The sequence below is a fragment of the Fundulus heteroclitus genome, chromosome 20 (genome assembly GCF_011125445.2).
Source record: "Fundulus heteroclitus isolate FHET01 chromosome 20, MU-UCD_Fhet_4.1, whole genome shotgun sequence".
Classification (NCBI taxonomy): domain Eukaryota; kingdom Metazoa; phylum Chordata; class Actinopteri; order Cyprinodontiformes; family Fundulidae; genus Fundulus; species Fundulus heteroclitus.
Genome location: NC_046380.1, coordinates 8,610,523 through 8,634,647, shown reverse-complemented (window position 1 = coordinate 8,634,647; position 24,125 = coordinate 8,610,523). Strand labels below are relative to the sequence as shown.

Here is a 24,125-nt window from a genome sequence, read left to right as displayed (position 1 = left end):
CTCATCGCCTGGTTGCATAATGGATCGTCTGCTCATAATCGCAAATATGTCTGTAAGAGAGATGAATAATGTCAAAGTGACAATAAGTGAAACAGGAAACACACTAAAAAAGTTAGAACTATGAATCAATTCAACATTTGCTTTTTTTTCATTTCAGTCTTTTAGTTTAGTTTTCTTTAGTCTGGCTTGATTTTTAACAATATGTTCCATTTAAGAACCTACATAGCCACAGTAAAAAATGACTCATGCAATCTACATTAACAATTTTTTTTTTTTTTTTTTTTTTTTTTTTTTTTTTTTTTACAAAAAGTGAAAGAAAGAAAAAAAAAAGGTAGAGGTGAAAGAAAGAGGAGATAAAAGGAAGAGAATGATAAAATGTCCTCTGTCTGCTCCATCACCTGGAAAGAGACAAAAAGAACAGCACAACCAACAGACATAAAGCAACAGATACACTCGAATAACACCTAGATGCCATTGCTAAATCATATATATTATTATGTAAGCTGACATGTGTAATGTGATATTTGAAAAAAGAAAGTGACACAACATAAATAAATAAATAAATAAATTTAACAATCTAAGTGGACCACAATTAACTTTGATGCAGTGCTTTATTTAACACAAAGAACATTTTGTGTTTAGGTTAATTCCATTTTGTACATGATATATATTTATGATTTGAAGCTATTCTGGTTCGAAAGTATAGTATTACCTCTTCATCCAAATTCAAAGTCCTCATCAACCAACACATTGGCTAGTACTTAACAATTACATCCAAATTTACCTTTTCTTTAGTGGTAAATACTATAAAGCTACCATCTGCAAAAGGTTTTTTAAGGAGCCTGGTCACATATTTTGACCATAAAAAGAAAACAAAAATAACATATATTCATCTTGAACTAAAACAATATATGCCAAGCATTCGTGCTGATAGTGTTTGCTTTTTGAGTATGAAAATAACTTTGCATGGGGCACGATCAGCAGACATGAACATTGTCTGCTGATCATTGTCTACTGTGAAACTTTCAGAAAGCAAGATGGCGCCAATCGATGGCGCTACTGTCAGAGCCAATGGCTCACAGTAAAAGAGCAGCTTGGCGCGGTCATGGACCAACCCGATCTGCAGATTTAGGGTTAATTAACCTCTCTCTCTTCGCACCTCCGCTGGGCATTGCGTTCCATCACTTACATACATAGTAGATGCTGAGCCACTGAATCGCACGTCGATGTCACCACCATATTGGAAGCAATATAGTGGGAGTAATTCGAAAAAAGATGCCTCAGTCATGTGCTGCATGGGATCATACCAACCAATTCACAGTACAAAACCAGATTTACTGGCATATCTTTCACAGATGAAAATTAACATACAGTTTTAATTGTATTTATTCACTAACCCATCCTTGTATATATTTCTAATGTGTGATATTGTAGTATTTTGTTTGATTTTTGATTTCATTGAATGTTGACTTTTAGCTGTATACCGTGCCTGGGTGTCCTAAGAGACGCTTCTAAATAATGTATTATTATTATTATTATTATTATTATTATGTAGTAGTAGTAGTTAGTAGTAGGAGTAGTAGTAGTAGTATTGCAATCATTATAACTTTGTCTGTGGGCTCCATTCTTCTTGTTTATTCTGTGCAATATCGTACTTCTTTTCACATGGTCTGATTATGGAAATATACACAAAAGTGCTTTGTTTGCTAACAAATAGAGCAAAAAAAACGAAGTGAAAAGCACAGAAATTAAATACAATAACCAACAGGGTTGTGATAATTTTAATTTGAAAACCTTTGTTTTGCGAGAGAGGTACAAGCGTAGACATTTTCAAGGTCATAATACATGACTAGATCCCTTTTAGATATTATTTGCTACCGTGATGAAATTACAATAAGAAGTTGGATTTTGAATATATCTTATGGGTAAATATTTTTATGTCTGTTGAAAGTTGTCTACAGAGGCCAAAATGTCAAAGGTGATGAGTGGAAAGGATAACAAACTTCAGCAAAGGAAAATATGTGGGTGCTCATCTAAAAGAGGCCAACGCACAAAGTAATGACCTTCCTCTGATTCCCCTCTCTGTCTTTCCAGCTCAGAAACTCGCCTCCCCCTGATCCCTGGCACACATCAGCAGAGTTGTCCCTCGCAAGCCTCCTGTCACACAAAAATAAATTGCCTTGGCTGTGAATGGGTCAAAACAACACAAGAGATGTCATTATTCCAGCTGCAATGATCATATCTTGGGAAACACAAGTCAATAGTTCTCATAATTGCAATGTCTCCAGCCCCTCAGAGTTCTTCCATGAGAGCTCCATCACATCTTTCATTATCCCAGCGATCAATCTATTTGCAAATCTTAGAAATGAAACTTAATATTGAGATGTGCACAAATATATATATATATATATATATAGATATATATATATATATATAATATATATCCATTATATATAATATAATATTGTTTAAATACTTCCTTAAAGAAAATCCCCTTTAAAATCATAATGTTTGATTAATAAGCATAATATTTGTATGCTTATTCCTTTTTAGACCTATATGATGTAAACCATTCACTGCTTGCTTTTACGCATTCAATTTTCAGCACTTGCTAAGTCCTACTTATTGTCACCAGCGTTCCTGGTGCATTGCTTATAAGGTAGGCTACATCATGGATAGGTGGCCAGACCATTACAGAGCCCGCAAAAAACAGGACAAATAACTCTACATGTGCACATTCACACCTCAGGGCAATTTACAGTCCTCAACTTAACATTCATTCTTTGGAACTGTGAGAGGGAGCATGGTATGCAGAGAAACCTCATCATGCATAGTTTGAAATTCCCAAAGGAAAAACCCCAATGGGCATTGGAACCCATTACATTCTTTCCTGTTTGGGTAAAGTATACGTATCTTCTGGACCAGCATTCTTATGTGTAAGAAAATGGTGTTTTGCAGAACAAATTTAAATGAAATATATTTAGAGCCTTATAGAGAAAACATAATTATAGTTGCATCTTCATATTGCAAAGAACAGGAGAATTGCTAAAAAATAGCATATTTGGTTGCGTCGTCAGAAAGATTGGGATGTCATTTACTGATGAGTTTTTACCTTTCAAAAAAGAACGTAAGTATAGTGCTCATTTTATTGAAATTCAAAATCTTTCTGAATGTTCTTTTAGCAGTGCTGTCAATCCAAACACAAATGAGTCAAGTAGTTTCCTCTATGGGCTTTTTGTGGAAAAGGTAAAAAAAAGGAAACAGAGATCGTTTGGTTTAGATTCTTCATCAACATTTGTCTTTGTTCCTTGTCTGATGGTAAAAGATGGAAATGGAACCACCAACTGCAGGAATTATACCATTTCATGTTGTTTGCATATTTATCACACACTTGTTGAAGCCAGAAGTTAAGAAGAAAACATTCCTCCTGCTTTGAAGAACCAGTTAATCCTTTTGTATGGCCCACAGTTACTTGGACAGAACATGCAAAAATCTGCTGGGCAAGCATCCCACTGCTTTGTTATCGAACTACACCTGTTTTCAGCTCCTTCTTTTAATTTTCAATTTTATATTCTGCTTTTGTGCAAATTCATAGTTAACCACAAGAAAAAGAGATAGATTGCTACCAACATGCATCCTAACAAAATAAGATAGACCATAAAAAATGATAGAGGTTTATGCACATTATCACCCCCCAGTATCCTAATTAAATATAGCAAGTAATTATTCACACCTGCAAACAGACACAAGACATATTCACATACTACAATGTGTCAGTATCATCAGTCCCTGATGCAACCATCTGCTCCACTCTGTGCTTCTTTTATGCATAAAATGCTAACCAACTCCTGGCAAGAGGCCCTCACTCACCATCTCAAATGCATCACACTAAATTAATGAGTTACCTAAAACAGCACATGAATAGAGCTTTTGTGGGTCTAATGGGAAATTAAAAACAGCTAATACATAAGAGTCTGCCAAACTAATGCAGATTGGGGCTGAAGTTTTTTTTTTTTTTCCTGTAACATACTAGAAAACTTAACAAAAACTGCCAGCGTAAGAGAAATACATATCAAGAGTATGAAGATGATCTCATCAGCACAAGGCTCAGTGAGTGATAAAAAAGGCTGAAGAGGAGGAAACACTTGGATAAAAAGACAATTCTTTAAACAGAATAACCTTGTTCTGTCTTGGGAACAATGTTGGCTCTAAATATCTAATGTAAAACTTACAATGAAGTGTTTTAAAAATGTTCATTTGTCTGCTTTATCAACAATTTTGCAGAATACAATAAGCACACAAATCTCTGAGCACAGATCATCCCACTTTTGAAAATCATTTCAATTCTTTCGATTTATGTGTGAGCAAGACTTTTCAGACAGTGAGATTGATTTTTTAAAGCGCCAGATCGACATTGTAAAGGCATGAGAACTTAAGTAATTTTCATGCTTTAACCTAAGATAGTAGATTTCATACCTCATCCTAACTCAGCAGTTGGCCATGCGGCTTCTCTTACAATAGCATGACTTCTATAATCTTCAGTATATTGTTAAAGGTTTATATTAAAAACACTAAATCCTGCACGGTAGCCTATAGACCAAACAAAAGGTTGACTTTTCCAATATCAAGAGTAGCTAACATGCAATTTTCCCAAACCTCTAATCCTCTTTAGCCTAAAGTACAAAAGTGTATATTATCAAGTACTCACACAAAACATTTCACTTCACCAAGGGCAGTTTTATTTTATTTTTTCCAGACTACACATCCGGCATCTTCAAGTGAAGCAATGTGTAATCCATAAATGATCTGTCCAATTTAAAACAGGTATGGTAAGTTTATAACTTTTCATAAATTTCACTGTTTGGCATATATACCAAAGAAACAATTACCTCACCTCATAAGACGTAATTGTAACTCTGATAAGGATGCAGTACAGCGGTCTTGGTTTCCCTTGTGGAGTGTAACCTTCTGGAGCTCAGTAGGTGGGTCATCCTCCTGTGTCGGCGGTTCATGCATGCAGGACTCTTCGTCCTCTATTGCCTAACAACTGGGTTAACATTCTCCTCTTCAGTACCTGACAACCATGTAATTCCTCATTATGTTCAGAATTACAGCTGCTATTGAAGCTGCGTGAAGCCATTTTGCTGTTTTTACCTCTGCCCGCGTTCCAAAAGCAGCATCCTAATCCTTCAGCACATTTATTATATTTTTTGGCTTCTTCCATATGTAAACCAGTGTTAGAACTGCTCAGCTAGAGTCAAGATAATACTACACAACCAAAAATAAAAAAATTTGTATAATCTGACCCACAAAGAAACTTTTCTTTTCAATTCTACTGTTCGTGATGAATGATATCGTCCTTTAACTGGTCAGCCTTCAACCTCAACAACAAATGTGACCCAAAAGAACAACATGACGTTGGTGAGCATAAAAACATATCTGAGGCAAGTTTTAAAATGCATCAATTACTATAATCCTTTATGTTCTTTTTTTTTTCTTTGCCAGGACAAATGAATATGAACACATAAACCACATATCACACATCCATCGGAAACAGAATAAACTTTATTTCACCAAGTTTGAGGGTATGCACAAGGAATTTCACTTTGGATTCCTACGTGTTGGATTCCTTACATGTGCACCGTGTAAGGAAAAAAGGCAGACAAGTAACAGTGAGCAGACAGCAACTCCAATCTATAACAGAAAATCGGCTTTCAGAGGACAAAGGTAAGAACAGGAACAGTATGTACTGGCATTTTTCCCCCTCAGTAGAATAGCTGGATACCCTGACTGTAAAGTGTTCATCAGAGACACAGCCTGGAGGTAAAAACTGGCTTTTGTGTAGGCTCATTTCAGCCATCAGTGCTCTGTTGCGCCGACATGAAGGTAAGGGTATAAATAACCTTCGACCGGGATGAGTAGGATCGACAGCTACTTTAACATCCCTTTTTCTGGCATTGTAAAGCTTGCCTCTACAGGTCCTGAAGGGAGGGAAGGTCAGTCCCAACCATCCTCTCTACAGCTCTAATTATTTGTTATCAGAACCTTGTCAAAGAAGTGTTAGACTTTATTTTTCGTGGCAGAAAGTATTTTTCAGTAAAGAAAGTCCTCCTTGTTTGCGTGAAGCACTTCAGGGATCAATGCTTCAGTAATTTTTGCCAGTAATGACGAGGGATTTGCCCAGAGACTCCTTCTGATCGAGGGCTCCGTTCCCACTGAGTATGGAAACGAAGGACCCAGCAGGGGGTTAAGGAGGACCGCATCAGAGCGACATGAAAAGGACGCGGTCTCAGAGGCTAGTGATAATGTGTTACAATCGGGCTACAATTTACTGACGAAGAATTCAGACCAAAGCATTGCAGTTCCACTTTAGACAGACCACAACTGAATGGTTTGAATGTGAAAAGGAAGGATTTAAAAGCATGAAATTTGCCCTTTAAAACCATAAATGTTCAAAACATTGAGAGTTTTGTACTTTGTGGTGTGTTATTGTTGATTAAAAAGGTTTGGTGCACCGGTGGCGCAGGGTTAGTGCACATGGTCCATTTACGGAGACCTCAGTCCTGGATGTGGCTGACCCAAGTTCAATTCTGGCCTGTGGTCCTTTGCCAAAGGCTAGACTTTTCCTCCTTTCCTGTCAGCCTACTTTAGTTACTGTTGCTGCTGCACATTTTCACAGTAAGTCAGAGGTTTTGTGAATAACATTTCTGGAATGGAATATTTTTATCCTAACGTATATTGTAACTTTCTGAGAAATGGAATTTGATGGTTTAAGTAGCTTTAAATTCAAAACTAACAGAAATACTTGGAATGGATCGCCCTGCATGTCGAGAATATAAAGCATATGCTTTATATATTCAGTGATATTCTAATTTATTGACATGCACTTATAGTGCCAGGAATCATTGGGTTCAGATTTAGGAAAAACCAACGTGATCTAATCAAAGATGTTTAGTTCATTCTACACGTCTTTACCCATCTTTCCAAATATTTAATCGTTGATATAAGATTTTGCCAACTCTGAACGTCATGTTGTAAATGTTGACACTGTATAGAAATTTTGAAAAAAATAAATAAACCTAGAGGCAGTGACCGTTACCTCAAACTACCTTTGGAGCAGTATGTTGTTTTTTTTTGCTGGGATGTCAAATAATGTGTCACTTTTTCTGAAGCCCAGGGTCATCATTGCAAAGGTTCAACCTCTGTAGAGAGTGTGTACACTCAACCAGGTAGCTCTTTGGTGCTCTCCAGTAAAACATTCAGTGAGGCATCCAGAGATCTCTGACAAGCATGAAATTCTATGTGTCATCTGTGTATTCTTGATATCTTATGTAAAATGATTTGAAGGAGAAGACTCACACAAATGTGATGGCATTAACACCCTTCGAATCCCTCTTTAGCACCTCCTTCAATTTCACTCCTTCTTCCAGCCAACTGTTCAATCTGAATCTCAAGCCTCGGGGTTGCAAAAGTCACTCTACATCTTGTCAGGACAATATTTTCACTGCCGTTTTTTTCCCAGCGGCGATGACCTTCTCATGTCTCTCTGATCTGTGCAGCGAAGACACCCAGCCCATGTTGACAGGACTGCAAAAGGCAGCCAGTCGTATCTTAATCCATCCCAGCTCTCCTCAGCTTTGGCCTAGGATGTCCAAGGTGATTCTGGGGTTTGCTTTGCCCATAGGAACGCTTTCCTCAACCAGATACACTTATCAGTGCAAGAGGAAGATTCTTGTAAAGGCGTTGAAGATTTATACACCTAACAAAGCCATTGTTTGATGTTACGTAACTGAAACTGGCAATTTTCTTTGACCTTTCTCCGTGACGTTTTCTGGCTGTGTTTGTAAAAAAGTGTGCACAAACTGATGGAGTTTGCATTTCATGAAAATGCCCTCATTGGGAATAAATGTGCCAGCATGCAGATTGTGAATCATAGTAAGGTGTGTAGAAAACAAGTCCTTACCACCAAAATGGTTTGAAAAGAGAACATATTGTTTTCTGCTATTATTTGTTGTCTTTTTTTAATGAATTAAAGCAGAATGAAAACTGCCTGTTATAAAGCATTGTGGCGAACGTCACATGCCTTCATCACACTCCACCTCTGTGGACTGCTCATTTTATATAGCTTTCTTTTCCCGTTGAGCTACAGCAGCAACATGGAGTGGTGTTTGTACTTGAAAATGACAGCTAAAGGTGTGTGAGCAGCATGCCTTGCTGCTGGTGGGCCAGCCTGTGCATCACTTTGGATCCCTCCACAGATGGAGAGGTTTGCCCCAGGTAGGAGGAGACCAAACCAAGGATATGAAACAGGGATGACCAGGCTCCCATCGGAGAACAACACAGGAACTGAGGGATTGTGGGATCTGTGATACAATAGATAATTAGTCAGGAACATCTGTTGGAGGAAGTTCCGCTGTACCTCTTGGGCCGTCGATCTTATAGCACACTTTGGCTTAGAGTGATGAGCAAGCAGGTTGTTTTTTTTTTTTTTTGTTTAATTACACTGATAAACTACTTGTATTTATCATTGAGATCCTCCTTTTTTTCAAGATATGTGGTGAAAGAAACTGACTAAACATAAAACATGGTGAAACAGAAATAAATAGTTAAATCACTTCTGAGCATAATGACATTTGCTCACTTTTGAATATAAATTTTACCATTTTGATTATGGATGTAAACATGTCCTGAATACATGAAATAGAGGAAGTAAAATGATGGCTTCCCATGTTTGTGTTGCATGAGAATTGACCTAAAATGCTACTAAGAAGTGAATATCTATAGCAGCGTTCAGTATGGTGAGAGTTAAACTAACTATCAGCAGCCATATTTAGAAATTATATTTCAACAAGGGGAATTATTCAATAGTAGGCGACATGGAATAATAGAAACCGGTCCAATAGTTATGCATGCTGCTGTGTAACATAATCAGTAATGAAAAGGGGCATGCTCGAAATAAAAGATAAGTTCAGTGAGGTCATTAATTCCATGAAAAACGTAATTGTTTCTTGCTAAAGGATGAAGTCATCAAATGTAAGTCGTCATTACAGTAAAATGAAAATCCAAATAATGGGATGTTGCAGACATCGTTCATATGAATGGTATGCTATGTTAAAATTGTTGGTTTAAGAGCAAAAACCATTACAGCAGTGCAGAAAATGATAGGCTGCTCAGCTGAAAAAAACTCCAAAGCTTTAAACCTGAATCAGAAAGATGTGGGAGAAAACTGAAAACCATCAGGGTGGATGATAAAATTGCAGACATGGCAAAAATTTGTGATGTGCTCCAGGATTATTAAAGAAGGTTTTAAACTATCTGTGAGTACTGTAGCATTAAGAAGATACCTATGTGAAGCCAAGGTGTTGCCACAAAGTTTTGCTTTGGTTGCAGTTTGTGCACTGAAAAAAGACGCGCTAAAGAGGTTAGAAAGAACACGCTACTACTCTGCTAGCCTAACGAGAAATGCCACAACAATTTTGGACTGATGAAAGCCAAATTGTCGTTTACGGTTCTGTGGTCCTCAGAAGGTTTTTAAGCCAATCCCCACACACAGAATCCAATAAACAGTCTACTGTTAACATTGATGTGGGTCATGTTGCCTTATGCTAATAAGGAAAGGCCATTGAAAGGGTTGCTTTAATTCAATTCAATTCAATTTTATTTATATTGCACCAAATCATGAAACATGTCATCTCAAGGCACTTTACAAAGTCAAGTTCAATCATATTATACAGATTGGGTCAGATTATACAGATTGGTCAAAAATATCCTATATAAGGAAACCAGTTGATTGCATCAAAGTCCCGACAAGCAGCATTCACTCCTGGGGAACCGTAGAGCCACAGGAAGAGTCATCTGCATTGTACATGGCTTTGCTGCAATCCCTCATACTGAGCAAGCATGAAGCGACAGTGGGAAGAAAAACCACCCATTAACGGGAAGGAAAAACCTCCGGCAGAACCGGGCTCAGTATGAACGGTCATCTGCCTCGACCAACTGGGGTTACAGAAGGCAGAGCAGAGACACAACAAGAGAAACAAAAAAGCACAGAAGCACACATTGATCTAGTAATCTGTTCTACATTAGATGTAGTAGCGGGTGATCCGTCTTCTCTGGATGATGTCACAGTTAACAGAACGCCAGACCAGGTGTACCTACTATGAAGAGAAAAGAAAGTTAAAGCAGAAATGACAACACATAATGCATAATTGAAGAACAGTAGAACTCAATAGAGTGAGAAAATTAGATCCTGATAGACTCCAGTAGCCTAAGCCTATAGCAGTAAAACTATAAAGGTAGCTGAGAGTAACATGAGCCACTCTAGATATAATTTTTGTCAAAAGAAAAGTTTTAAGCCTAGTCTTAAAAGTAGAACAGGGTGTCTGCCTCACGGACCAAAACTGGGAGTTGGTTCCACAGGAGAGGAGCCTGATAGCTAAAGGATCTGCCTCCCATTCTACTTTTAGAGACTCTAGGAACCACCAGCAGAACCTGCAGTCTGAGAGCGAAGTGCTCTGTTAGGAACATACGGGGTAATCAGAGCTCTGATATATGATGGAGTTTGATTATTAAGGGCTTTATACGTTAGAAGAAGAATTTTAAATTCTATTCTTGATTTAACAGGAAGCCAATGAAGGGAAGCTAAAATTGGAGAAATTTGATCCCTCTTGTTGATTTTCATCAGAACTCTTGCTGCAGCATTTTGGATCAGCTGAAGGCTTTGAACTGCATTTTGTGGACTTCCTGATAGTAAAGAATTACAATAGTCCAGCCTTGAAGTAACAAATGCATGGACCAGTTTTTCAGCATCACTCCTGGACAGAATGTTTCTAATTTTGCCGATATTCCGGAGGTGAAAAAAGGAAACTCTGGAAACCTGTTTAATATGGGATTTAAATGACATGTCTTGGTCAAAAATAACACCAAGATTTTTTACTTTATTACCAGAGGCCAGGTTAATGCCACCCAGATTAAGTGATTGGTTAAGAAGTTTATTTAACAAGACAATGACCTCTAACACACCAACCAGTGAGAAGCGTCCTGGTTCCAACCCCTGATCAACAACTTGGGTGAAACCAAAAATGTTGTTTCTGAGGCAAAAACAAAGGACCTATGCACACTGCAATATTTTTTGCTTAAAATTGAAAAGCTGTTTGTGTATATCACAACTGCATATGTTTTCTCTGACAATACGCGCTTCTACACAAAGTCACACTGGTCATTTCAAAGACACTAGGTCCCGGTCTGACGTAGGACTTTTCACCTTTCCTCAGGGTTGTTGATGGGGCGTGATTGGGTGCGGCAGGGCAAAACCCTCCGCCACCATGAGCATTAAGGACGTGAGCGCCCAAATATATAAATTCTATAACCTTAACGTGTCATAAAAAAGTGTTTTTAGATGTTTTAAGCGAGAAAATAGAATTAGAATTAGAATACACCTCAAAACTTTATCTGTGAAGTCAGTGCTCAGGATTACAAGCATATTTTGAATCTGCTTTCAGATTTTTCAGAGCAGCAGAGCTCCATTTACAGGCCGGTCAGCTTGCTGATCCAACCAAGCAGCTGGATGGGGAATCCCCGTTACTACAGCGTTTAGTTGGCCAGACACTAGCTCCTATCTGTTTGTTGTGACTGTAAGTGGATCTAAAGCATTTAGTAGGTTTGTGGTGAATAACTGCAAGTACCAGAATATAAAATGTAATATACTACGCCGGACCTTTTTTGGTATTTTAAGTTAATGTAGGCATAAATTATGAACGGTTTCAGCACAGTTCTATGACTTGATGGACTGTTAACTCTAAATTATTTTCTATTTTTTATGGTTTTATGCTGACAGCTCTGCAGGAGGGGAGATGTTTGGATGCAGGTTGCCAAAAGCTTCCAGGGTTCCTCTCCATGTCATGCCTACATACTCCACTGTTTCCACTTCCTGTTTACTCCACTGTCTACACATCTTCCATTTTATATAATGTTTGCTTATAATTAGAAAGTCCAGGTACTGGTTCCTTGCAACTGTGTATTGTCTGTTTTTTGTTGCTCTAATAAATACATTTTTTACTAAAAATATTTCCTGTGCTGTAGATATCTAGGTTTTCCTGATTACTGTATTAAGTATTGTTTTATTCAGTGTTTTGCAGATATCAAAAATGAATCATATCGTTGCAAAGCAACAACTCTGGCCAGATGGAGGTTGTTAGAAAATTAAATGTAAAGTCAAAATCAACTGTATACTCTAAAGCAAGTCATAATCTAGTATTATTTATCCATAGAAACCAAAAATATTTGCTAAGTAAAAGTCCTTTAAACACCTAAAAGAGACACAAGAAAAGCTGGATAGCATATTCAGACAGAGGACAAAAGGGACATTTGTGAGGTCTAGAAAATGGTGGCTAGAGAAATTAAATTACTTTATTAAGTTACAATGGTATCATACAAAGTTAATTACAATTACTCGTTTACGAAGAGAAGAAGTGGGAACAGATTACCTGACAATACTCCACAGGTTCTATCCAACCAACTATTCCCTACAGAGATTTTACTGATGTTAGGAAAAAAAAAAGAAATTTTGGCTGTTTGGTTTTTTGGCCTTTGGTTTATTTTTACTGCCACCACTGGCCTGGCAAATGTGCCGTATGACTGCAATCAGTAGAAATGAATATGCATAGCATAACGGATACTGGCCAATTTTAAAAACACAGAATGAGTTTTATAATTCAACGTCACCTGAAGCAACAACTGTCACGGAAGGGCAATTACTCTGTTTTTCACATTCCTACTACTGTCATGTGCACATTGATCGCAATTAAAACATTGTCATGTAGATGTGTTAAAAGAAATGGAAAAACAATCCTGATTTTAATGGATTGTTGTCATGTGCACATGTCCCCAGAAAGGCAGATAAATTGTGCAAATTACACTCTCCAATCATCCAGGGCTGGAATACCTGACAATTCATAGGTGTGAGATGATGTTGGTGGATTTCATAAAACAACTAAGTACAGTATTAGCTCGGATTGTCATTATTTCATTTTTGAGTTAGTAAATACAGATAGTGCTATTTTTTTTATTTAGCATATTCCCTGTTTCTCACTTCCTGCATATTATTTTTTTTTAAATGGCAGATCACTCTATATTCATGTTTTGCTTTGTAATAGAACAGCCAATCATCCCAATATATTTGGATGTATGAAAATAAAAGCTAATTTATAGAATTTGAATGAAACTTTACTGCCTTGAGCTTCACTCCCTCTTCTATTGAAGACAGCTTGTGTAACCTTTCGCTCTCGGTGAAAGGTTGGGTTTTGAATTCATATAAGTGACATTGGAAGGAGAGTCATCAAGCAGGTCAAGCCAACGTTACGGTTGTGAATTCAGCTTAATGCCAAGATAAAACTGTTTAAATCTTGTAGTTAGTTTTAGCAGTTTTTAAGATAATTCTATTACCTCATTTTTGTCTCTTTTCAGATCCATGGTTCTCAGTCTGAAGGATTTTTTCCAATGTGAATCTGCTTGTCAAAGCTTAGTAAATTAGTGCACAAATTGGTGTGCAAAGCCTCACCTGTGGTGCCACCAGACTGTTCCATCTGTACGCCGTGCCTGTACCGGTGCCAACTATGTATTCCAGTTGGCGCATGCTGAACATCTTTGCAGTGCAATATGTTTGATTCGGGGCTCTGCATCCACCAATTTGTCTAATTGTAGCGGCTAAATGTGTTCTCGAGCACAGAATGCCAATTAAAAATAAATCAGTCTTCTGTAAGGTGCAGGTGTAAACCACACAACCTCAGGATTTCCTTTTTCCAGTTGGCAGATGCATTTGTTGCTGTCCTCTTCTTCCCACTAAAATCTGTTATTATACAACATTGTACTGGTTGAGGCTTTTTTTAATCCATCTGGTTAGCTAACCTGTCAGTCCACCGGGAGTGGAATCCAGGGCCGGATTTTGGATGACACTGTGCAACAGCGTTCAACATTCAAATTCAATTAGCAACAAAGGGTGAATATCAACCATTAATCACAATTCCCATTCATTTAACATCAGGTCAGATTATCAACTGTATGTCCTCAAAAATTAGGCACAAGGTCTACTTGATCTACAATGGCAAAGGATGTGGAAGGAAAGCAATCTCTCTGGACCTTTGAGCGGTAAATGACATTAGATTGATGGACCATTTAGCCTTTAAACAGGTGAATGAAGATACGCTAATTGTGTCATCATTATTAACTCCTCTGAAATGTTGCCCCGGAATTATCTCCTGTCTATTACCATTTGACTTAACTATTTACAACTGTCAAAAAAAAAAAAATAAACAAATAAATGCAGAGCTATGAAAATGATTCCAGGGAGAGAATAAAAATGCAGTGAGGAATCCATCAGGATTTCATTTAATGGGTCTGCCTCCCCCTGTCTGCCCGCCCATATAGACATCAGGTCCCCGCAAGCCTCGCTCCTATTAACACATTCACCAGCTGCCAGGAGAGAAAGTAAAAATTTTCACCTTTCCATCAACTCTCCTTGCCTGTTGACACCCACTCAAAACTCCCACCTCTTCTTCCCCTGTTCCTTTGCTTCGCCCGCCTCACAAGTTCTGCAAGAGATCATTTCCTTTCCAAATTACAACGGACCCTTCCACTGACCCAGGGCCGTTCAGATAATGCAACGTGGGAGCGGAGAGAGTCTCTGATGAGAGAGAAGAGCAGATGCGCCGGGCAGGACTAATGTCTTACCAACATTGTGCTTGGAGACTTTATCTGTCGGAGCTTCATCAATAGCAGGGCGGTCAAGTCAGAGTCTTCTACCAGGCTTTGGTTAAAAAAGGAAATAGTCTGATCGGTTGATGTGTTCTTCACAGGGAAGCAGCTGTTAGTGCAAATTAAAGTACAGTATGTGATGCTATACAGCAAACAAACCTCTTGTACGTAGCCCTGGCAGAACGTATGAATGATCTGCCAAAGCAGCTTGCTGGTTGTGTTGTGATTCATAAGCTTATCGCCTCTCAGTCCAGTCAGGCATGACAAAAATAGAGAGAGGACGTGTCAGCTACACGGAGAAAAGGTTTGATATTAGAATTCAAGGCATCTACGTCTTACCTTGAGCAGGATAATCCCATTATGCCTCAGGTCACAACATGGCACACACAGAAAGATTCACAGCTCACCTCAAAATAAACTGCCTTTAAGTTGAGTACAGAAACACAAACAGCCATCAGAGAAAAAAAAAAAAAAAAACATCACACTGCACCAAAAACTGAATGAGAACCTCCAGTTCAAGTGAGAAAAGTAACACAGATATTTTAAAGACAAAGAACTTCCGCATTAGGTTAAATGAGACCAGCAAAGTGTTTCTCAGAGAGACTTTTACAGTTTCTGCCTGTTTGCGAGATCGAGCGGTTTTTCATTACATTCTGTCAGCTTTCATTATGAAATGAGAAAATCTAATTTTGCCCAGTGTATCTGACAGTTTTTCAGACTAATTCATCCTGTCAAGAAGATGCCCGGCCAGACCCAACAGATGGTGTTTGTGTAAGTGAGCATTTTGTTTTTCGGTGTACATATTTTGCACAGTGCAAGATCCTCCGGAGTTCAGATCTAAAAGTGCTCCGTGTTTGTTGTTGGTTTATGATTTTTTTTTTTATCTGAGTGCAAGCTTTTGTGATTTATATAAACATAAAACAGATTGTAATTGTTAAAAAATCGTTGAAATGATACGACTAGCTATTTCAATAATTTATTGTGTACAGAAACCTGGACCTCTAAGATGAGCTTGAGTTTATATTTTGGTCTATTATTGGCCTTCCAATAAAAAAAAAAAAAAACGAATTGGTGAGTCATTGTCATCCCCTTCTAGAGAGTGTGTGTACCCATCCCTGACCGCAGTTAGAAAATACCATTTTACTAATATTATTTTCTGCTTGAAATATTCGACCAGGGAATTCATTCCGGGAAGGAGTCATGGGAGGATTTTAATCAACAGCGTTGGAGGCGTCAGTCTGTAAAACCTGCAATGAATCCAGCTATAAGCTAATAACCCACATACCATAACACACTATAACGAATTCTATTTGCAGCAGATACGCTGGGCAAGTTTAATATGCAGGATGATTTATATGATTAAAAGAAGAAATTTAAATAGAAAATGTGTTTTTTTTTTTTTATGAAAGGAAAACTGCTGTATTTAGGGGATGTTTTAAGTAAAAAATAAGTTAGGGGTATCCATTTATGTCATGATCCTGGTTTGTGACTAGGGGTTCCTGTGCATAAACAGAACATATTTGCTGGTTGGCCGTGCTCCTGGCTGTTGGAGATTTAAGGAGCAGTTAGATGACCTGGTTCACCTGATGCTCAACCTAGTGCTGGATGATGATTCAATAACAATAAATATTGATAGACAGATTCGATAATAGAAAAAAAAAGATTCAATGGGAAGTTCAATAGTTTTCCTTCCTTTTGCATCCTAGCCTATCATGTAGGTTAATATTATAGTCATTACATCCTCCCAGCCAATCACAATGCACACCCAGGATCACTCTGTCGCCAAGCCCCGCCCCCTCCAAAGAGTTCAGAGAGCACACGTTATTGTTTTCTTTAAAACTTTCAGTTTTAGTAAAAAGTTGGTTAAATAAAGGGTTGAATTTGAATTAAATTTGTGACTTCTTTATTTAAAAATAAGTCGCTAAGCAACAGTATAAAATTGTTAAAATATCTGTTTTGAATTTGTTGATAATTATCCATATCAGTCAATATGATTTCTATTTTATTGATATACTTTCTTTTTTTATATCGTCCCGCCCTAGCTCAACCCTACCTAGTACAGTCAAACCAGGTTTTTCATGTTTCTGATTGATCATTGTGTTCATGTTACTCTTCTTATGTTCCTCAGACTCATCTTCCATGCTCTCTGTGCCTCCCAGGTTGAAGTCCTCTGGCTGGTCTCTGCGCCAACTCAGGATAATTTCCACAAAGTCCAAAGCTCTCCCTGAAATACGCCCACAGTCCTCCACTGCAGCTACCCCATCTCCAGCCACCCCCTGCCTGCCCTCTCACCAATTCCGTCTGTACAGTCCCCTCCCGAATCTCAATCCTTCATCTGCCCCGCTCATATCAGGAATCCCTCCGGAACGCAAATCTTCCCCGTGAAACTTCCTCTACAAAGCTACCACCAAGGAATTTCGGGGTTCCTCTCAATCTCAGTAAGCCTCTCAGTTCAGTTATTCTGTTAAAAGATTCCCCCTCATTCTTTCTCCTGCTTTATCTGTTTCCCTCCTCCTCCATACGCCACAGAACCTCTCTACAGAAGCCACCATAATCGCACAATTCATAACTCATTTGTTGTAATGAATCTTTCAGTCGGATATGTTCCCGAGTCCTGCTTTGATCCTACGTGGGGGTTGGGGAAATCTCCGGAGACAAGACATTTTATACATGTATTGGCAGATAAATCTTCAGAATTAACTGGTTAAAATCTAACGTGTAATTGTTAAATGTAATTAACCAAAATCTGTCTCTCAACTGAACAATTCTCATTTGCTCGTCAAAAGTCAGTTAAGAGCTCATAAATCCACATTACAAAAAAAAAAAAAAATCTCTTTGATCCCCCAACTGTATATTACTGTGCCAGCCAGCAGTTTAAAGCCACTCATCAAGGTCATCGCTGCTGTTTCCATTTGGGCTTCTATTAATGCATTTGAATCTGTTTTTTTTTTTCAGTGTGGAATAAATATATAACAACCGAGGAAAAAATCTGAAGTAATAATTGTGTGCAGGAGTTTGAATTTACTGTGGCTTTTCGCTAATCCACACATAAACCTGTGGAATCTCCAAAACGTTAGCCACAAGGAAACAGCGGTTGTGGTAAACCCTCTAACTCTCAAAAAGGTACAATAATATATTTTTTATTTATTTAATGGACTATTCTTTTTATAACACATTCATTTCTGTACGACACATGGCCTGACGTTTTACAAAATCCTACAACTTAGATGAGCAGAATGATTTTATTCCTGCTTAAAAACCGTTTAGTCTGATGGGTGAATTTTTGCCTGACAGATTTTAATTGTACATCGCACAACATAATCATTTAAGCACCACCATAAACGTTTTGCCTTTAGGAAACCTTATGTTAAATTATCTGGGGAAAGTAAATGCATGTAATTTATTTATCCATAAAGAAAAATACATCATATTTAATCATATTTTCCAGTAACAGCTTCTTTCACCAACATAGTAATGCCAACTCTTTTACACGAGACTGATAAATTAAAGGTTTCAATGACCTTGTAGACAAAAGATGAAAGCTTACATTTGAGCTTTGTCTCACATATGTTCTACAAATCTCTGGCATTATAGAGTCCATCATTTCTTTCTGTGCTGTTTGTACAGTTCCTTCCCTAATCCAACACAAACATCATGGACTTGCAGTCAATGTCACATTAAAACGAAAACTGAATGTGTGTATGAGCTTTAATGCAAGTTGTTTTCCAAAAGCACTGAATGAATCGTGTGGACTTCACTCCAACAGCAGCGACCTTGTAAGCACACCTGGTAAGGGGACAACAGGTGAGTGTAATCTGTGACCTCTGTCCAGATCATCCGTTGAGAATGACGAGCACAAGTTAAAAGAAGTACAAAGATAATGTCAAACCTCAGATCCACTCTGATTTTTAAGCTCGACGCATGCAAAATCCATTCATCTTTTTTTTTTTTTTTGAAGGTCTTTTGTGGCGGAGCAACAGAACCCAGAGGAGCTCATGTATGAAAAGATCTTTCATTATTAATACAATATTAGCCCACATTAAAGTGGATGACTGAAGGATTGTGTTTCAACACTGCAGGGGTTGTAAAGTGAACAGAGGTTAATTCTCTGATCCAAGGGTAGATTTGTATCATTGTTTGTAGATAGAAGGTTTTTTTTTTTTCCAGGGGACAGGAACCATGTCTCCCCTTGCTGCTCCTCAGAGCACTGTGGTAGATTGCCTGGTCTGATTAATCTTAATGAATTATGCAAATAGCCTTTATCTCAAATGATTTAGCAATGTTTCTGTATTGTTTTATTAATGCACTTTTGAATTACTCTGCATAATCACGTAGCCTTTCCTCAGCCATTTGCTGTTTGTAATTCATCGCAAGCTCTTTATTAAATCCATGGTGGTCTCCGGTGAATTACAAGCAGGAATGAGAAATTAGTCATTACTGTAATTTAATGATTTCTAACCAAACAAGACGCAACCTGGATTGCTAACCATAGCGATCCTCCTCATTTCTCTCTGTCAGCATCAGTCCCATGGGTCGGATCTTTGGGAGCAACCCTTCTACGTTTTGGCTTAATTAATTATGTTTAGTATAAGAAACATTCTTGTGAATGCACTGTTTCAATTACAGGGAAATTGACTTACAAAATATGAAATTTACCATAAAGTAATAATTTGTTGGGAGTTTAAACATTATAATAAATTGAACAGTTTCTTCTTCACCTGTCTATTCGCAATCGGAACAAATTTCCCAGTTTGTCCTTTATGCAGGGATATTTTGATGACCTGTATCGAGCAATAAGTTAAAAAGGCTACAGTATAACATTTGCATTTCCTAACTGTATTTTATTGTGTCAGCAAAAGGGCTTGATTCCTTTATAGTGTGATTTCCTGTCCCTAAGGTGGTTTGACATGCAGCTGAAACATAAATAAATTCCCAACCGTTCCCCTCCCCCTAGCCTGCTGCTCGGCTTCCACAGAGAAGGGAATGAAGCTTCACGTTGATATCGGTAATGATAGTAACCACATTATATGCGTAAGAATGGACAGACATTTTATTTGCCCTTGGATCCCACTGATGCAGCTGGCTGGCAAGGCCACCAGGACTTAATAATCCTTTTCCATTCATCCGTTATCTCCCACCATCCTATCACACAGCACAGCCTACCTCCATTGGAGGGTTTATTTAATGCCACACTGTAATAATATATTAAGGGGCATTATTTATAAGAATGAAAGGAGGCGGAAATTGGGATAGTTTGACCACTTGATTGGTAGTATGTATGTATGTAAATATATATATATATATATATATATATATATATATATATATATATATATATATATATATATATATATACACACATGGGGGAAATGGTAGTGGAATTGTTTCACTATTTAGTCAGTGTATTCTAACATATTTCAGATGGTCAAAAATTATGTCAGACAAAGATAATTTGAGCAACAAAAATGCAATTTTCAAACAATCATTTAATTTACCAAACTGGCCCATGTAACGCATAGTTAAATCCTGAATTTATTGTGATTAACCATCTGTTTCGAAAACCTGAGCACAATTTCACTAGAAACACCCGGGCTTCGGGTCTGCAGCAAATCATTTGCTGAGCTAAATAAATTCAAGAACAGATTAGATACACAGTCAATGAGAACTACCAATCTTGGGTTGAAATGCCTCTGGCACCTCAATGGACAGCTTTGAGAGACATTGTCCATAACTGGAGAACACAGAACCGTGGTGGACCTTCCCTGCGGGGACAGCCGATTCCACAGAAGAACTCACACGAGCTTATGATAATGATTCCACTATTAGAATGAGACAGGACATAAATACCATAAAGGAGAGAGTTTCTAGGCCAAAATCACTGCTGATCAAAAAATTTTAAATAAAAACCTTTTGCAGACAAAGGGCCAAGCTTGGAAAGCTATTATCCTGTAATAAATAATATAATGTGATAACTACATTTTAAATTTACTCATGTTGTCTTTGTATGATATAAAAATGTATTTGATGATCATAAACCTTTGACTGTGACAAAAAAAATGTGACAAAAAAGCAAAAACTGAAGAAAACTGTAAGGGGGAGGGGTGCTTTTTCACAATACTGCTTACAGGTTTCAGGGAACTAGGTCAAAGACGGTGTTTTTATTGTATAGTCTGTTCATGTGAGGTAAAGTCAAAGTTTGCATTTTGCCTTTTCTTCTGTTGTCCATGGCCTATTTTTGTATTTGCTGATTTTTTTTTTTACATTTCCGTTCTTCCATTAGATCAAACCTGATTACCTTTGAGTGATCCTCCCCCTCGTTTTATTTGCTAGAACATTTCCTTAACATGCTGCATTCCTCCAATTCACCAATACAACACAGACTGCAATTATTCTAAAGAGCAATATTCATTGACTTAGATTTATTGAGATAATATTGACATTTGTAATGAATAGCAGTCACCAGGCTTTGAAAGTAACAGATACCATTAAAGCATTTCTTGCAGAACTCAGCTACTTTGACCTTTAATTACAGTTATTTTTTTTATTTCTGGGTGTGTTTATCTTAAGTGTTTTTCAAAAGTGGACTTTACATCCTAATAAACTTAAAAAGAAGAAAGGCCAGGCTTTTTTCAAACCAACAAAAAGAAACAGAAGAGGTATCTCCCCCATAAGGCTAAAAGGAATCAAAATGCTTATAACCTCACAAGAGCCCCCGAAGAGATATGCATCAACAGTCTCAGGGCTCCTAGTGGCAAGAAAATGACACAAAAGTTTCACATAACACGTTTTTAAGGTGAGGTTCTTCACCCTCTAATCCAGTCTTCAAGTCAATAAATATCATCATGGTTGGGTTTTTCAAATCCGTTGGATTAGAAGTATAGTACAAAGCAAGATTTGGTGGGCAGCAGAGTTGAGAGAAAGCTACTGTCAATGCTAGACAAAAAGTCGAGAATCAGTTTATCACCGTACGCTCATGAGAATTTCAAAATACTTTTCTTCTTTTTGTTCACTGGAATGTCCGAGACTTATGTCCATGTTGGTCCCAGGTTTCTGCCAGTCTATAAATCCCTTGGGATGCAAAATGTCCTACTGCGTTGGTCAAAGAAACATCTTGGTTCCACATATCTTTATTCCGGAAAAATACAACTATCGGGTGACCTGGAAACAAAGAGAGAGAGAAGAAAATGTCAGTGTATGATTAAAAAAAACAAAAAAACTTTAGCAGATACGCTAAACTAGTCAGCTTTTACTTTTTACAGCAGTTCATAAAAGCTTGTGAAAGCTGAATAGTGACCTGGCAACATCATACTGAGGTTTTATCAACATGAAATGATCCATGGGTTCCGGTCCAAAAGCTCTCAATGGCAGCATCCATTGTTCTGTCCTCCACAGGACTTACATGTCCACAGAATCGTTTTGTTGCCTGTAAAAAATGGCCTTCCATGTTATGAGACTTATCTTTGCACTTTGCTCTGGTGTTGTCATTACAGAAACAAATCTTTTGAAAAGTATCAAAGATGTTAACACCCTGAGGTTTTTTTATACTATTAATGTAAATATATTAAAACATTATGTTATATTAGGTTAAAATGACCCCAAAACTGATTTCTTAAACTGTATGAAGGATATTACAACTATAGTGTGTTTGGGGTTAAATATTGTATTTAACAGGAAACAATTGATTTATGCATTTTTGCACATTTATGGTTAGCCTTAATTTTGACCCTACGGAGATAAGACAATGATAATAGGGGTTTATTTTGTTTTAGTGTAGCCAAAATCTGCTTCACTTACTGCCTGAAGCAAAATGTCCAGAATGCTTCAGTGAACTGCAGTATTGCAAAAACTGGAACACAAAGCAAAAGCATATGATGGAATCTTTAAGTGTACTAAAAATCTTGACTTTGTTCTAGATGTTTTATTTTTCTTTATTGTCAAATTAGATTTATGTAATTTATTAACATAAAGTTCAATTCTCAATGTACTACTGTAGGATGAAGTAAAATATGTCAATGATTTAAAAAGTAACCCCTTTGAAATATAGTATAGTTATTGGAGTGAGTGATGCAAGAATATTAGACTGGAAAGAATTAGAACACCATTAAAATTGAGATTGTGATATTGTAGATGAGGCCATACGAGCTAGAACAGGGATGGCAAACTCATTTCTATATTGGGGCACTTAAGCATCATGGAGTCATTAAAAGGGCTGGTTGCACATGTAGAGATGATACTTTTGATTTCATAATTTCATAACAGCTCACATAGAAATAAAGTAATGCACAGTAACAAAAGGAAGCTTTTCCTCTTTATTTGATTGGTAACAAGTATGGCTAAAAATGAGTGGATTACCATCGGCCTTCACTGTACTGCCTATGTAAAATGATGTTACACACACACACATATATATATAGATAGATAGATAGATAGATAGATAGATAGATAGATAGATAGATAGATAGATAGATAGATAGATAGATAGATAGATAGATAGATAGATAGATAGATAGATAGATAGATAGATAGATAGATAGATACTATATATATATATATATATATATATATATAAGGTGAGCAGAATATATAAACTAATATATTCTGCTCACCTTAATGTTGTGTGTTTGCCATTAAAGCAAGCTTTTGATCTGACGCTGTGCAACCGTCAGCAACAGCCTCTGTCAAATGTGTGACAAGTTCAAGGTATGCATATTCCCAGCTGGCATGTTTATAATTTAACATCTGTGGTGTTGCACAATACACATAAATAGCAGACAGAAGTCAGCTCTAATAGATTCTGGTTCATGGTCAATGACTTATAAATGAAGAATAATATTATTCATGGCATCAATATGGTACTGTATACTGCAGTGCTGCTATATTTTTTCTCTGATGTTTTCATAAATATTAATCTAAAATATTCAAAGAAGCATTTTGTACATCTTTCACTTCTTATGACTTTGTGACTTGCCCTTTGTTAGGAAAAGGTTTAAAGCATGAACACAAACACACACCAGCAGGTAGAAAAGGTGTTCCTGTGAGAGTGTTTGCACATTATGGTTGTTCATTAAGCGGTTGCTGGGATGTCACCAGTTGAATCAGCATGCCATTGCCAAAAGCAATCAGTACTGTGAGTAATGCAAATCCAAATTTCTACACAACAATGATTTCTGTGCTGTTTACAGGTGCAGCTGATGACACTGTGCTCGCTGTTTGGGGAGCCACAATTTAATTTTCACTTCCATGCGACAATCCTCAGGCATCATGGTGTGAGAGAGGATATGGAAATGATTTGATCTCACTGCAGTTGCAGCAGCAGGTAGTGGAAGTGGTGTAAAAACGGCAGAAATCTTGATCATGGAAATTCTTTTGCCTTG

General features: G+C 37.4%; 1 protein-coding gene across 2 annotated transcripts in view; it reads right to left on the bottom strand.

Annotated features, from left to right (window-relative positions):
• The window catches only part of si:dkey-238f9.1 (chemokine-like protein TAFA-2), a 171,549-nt gene that overhangs the window by 7,878 nt on the left and 139,546 nt on the right, over nucleotides 1-24,125 (bottom strand). Inside the window, exon 5 of one of the 2 annotated variants that reach the window (XM_012865086.3) lies at nucleotides 21,144-21,909. The exons of the other annotated variant lie outside the window; for it this stretch is intronic. Within the exon in view, the coding sequence (XP_012720540.1) occupies nucleotides 21,898-21,909 (12 nt within the window). The 3' untranslated portion in view covers nucleotides 21,144-21,897. Of the gene's footprint in view, nucleotides 1-21,143; nucleotides 21,910-24,125 lie in introns of those variants that run through there. 2 annotated transcript variants of the gene reach the window in all.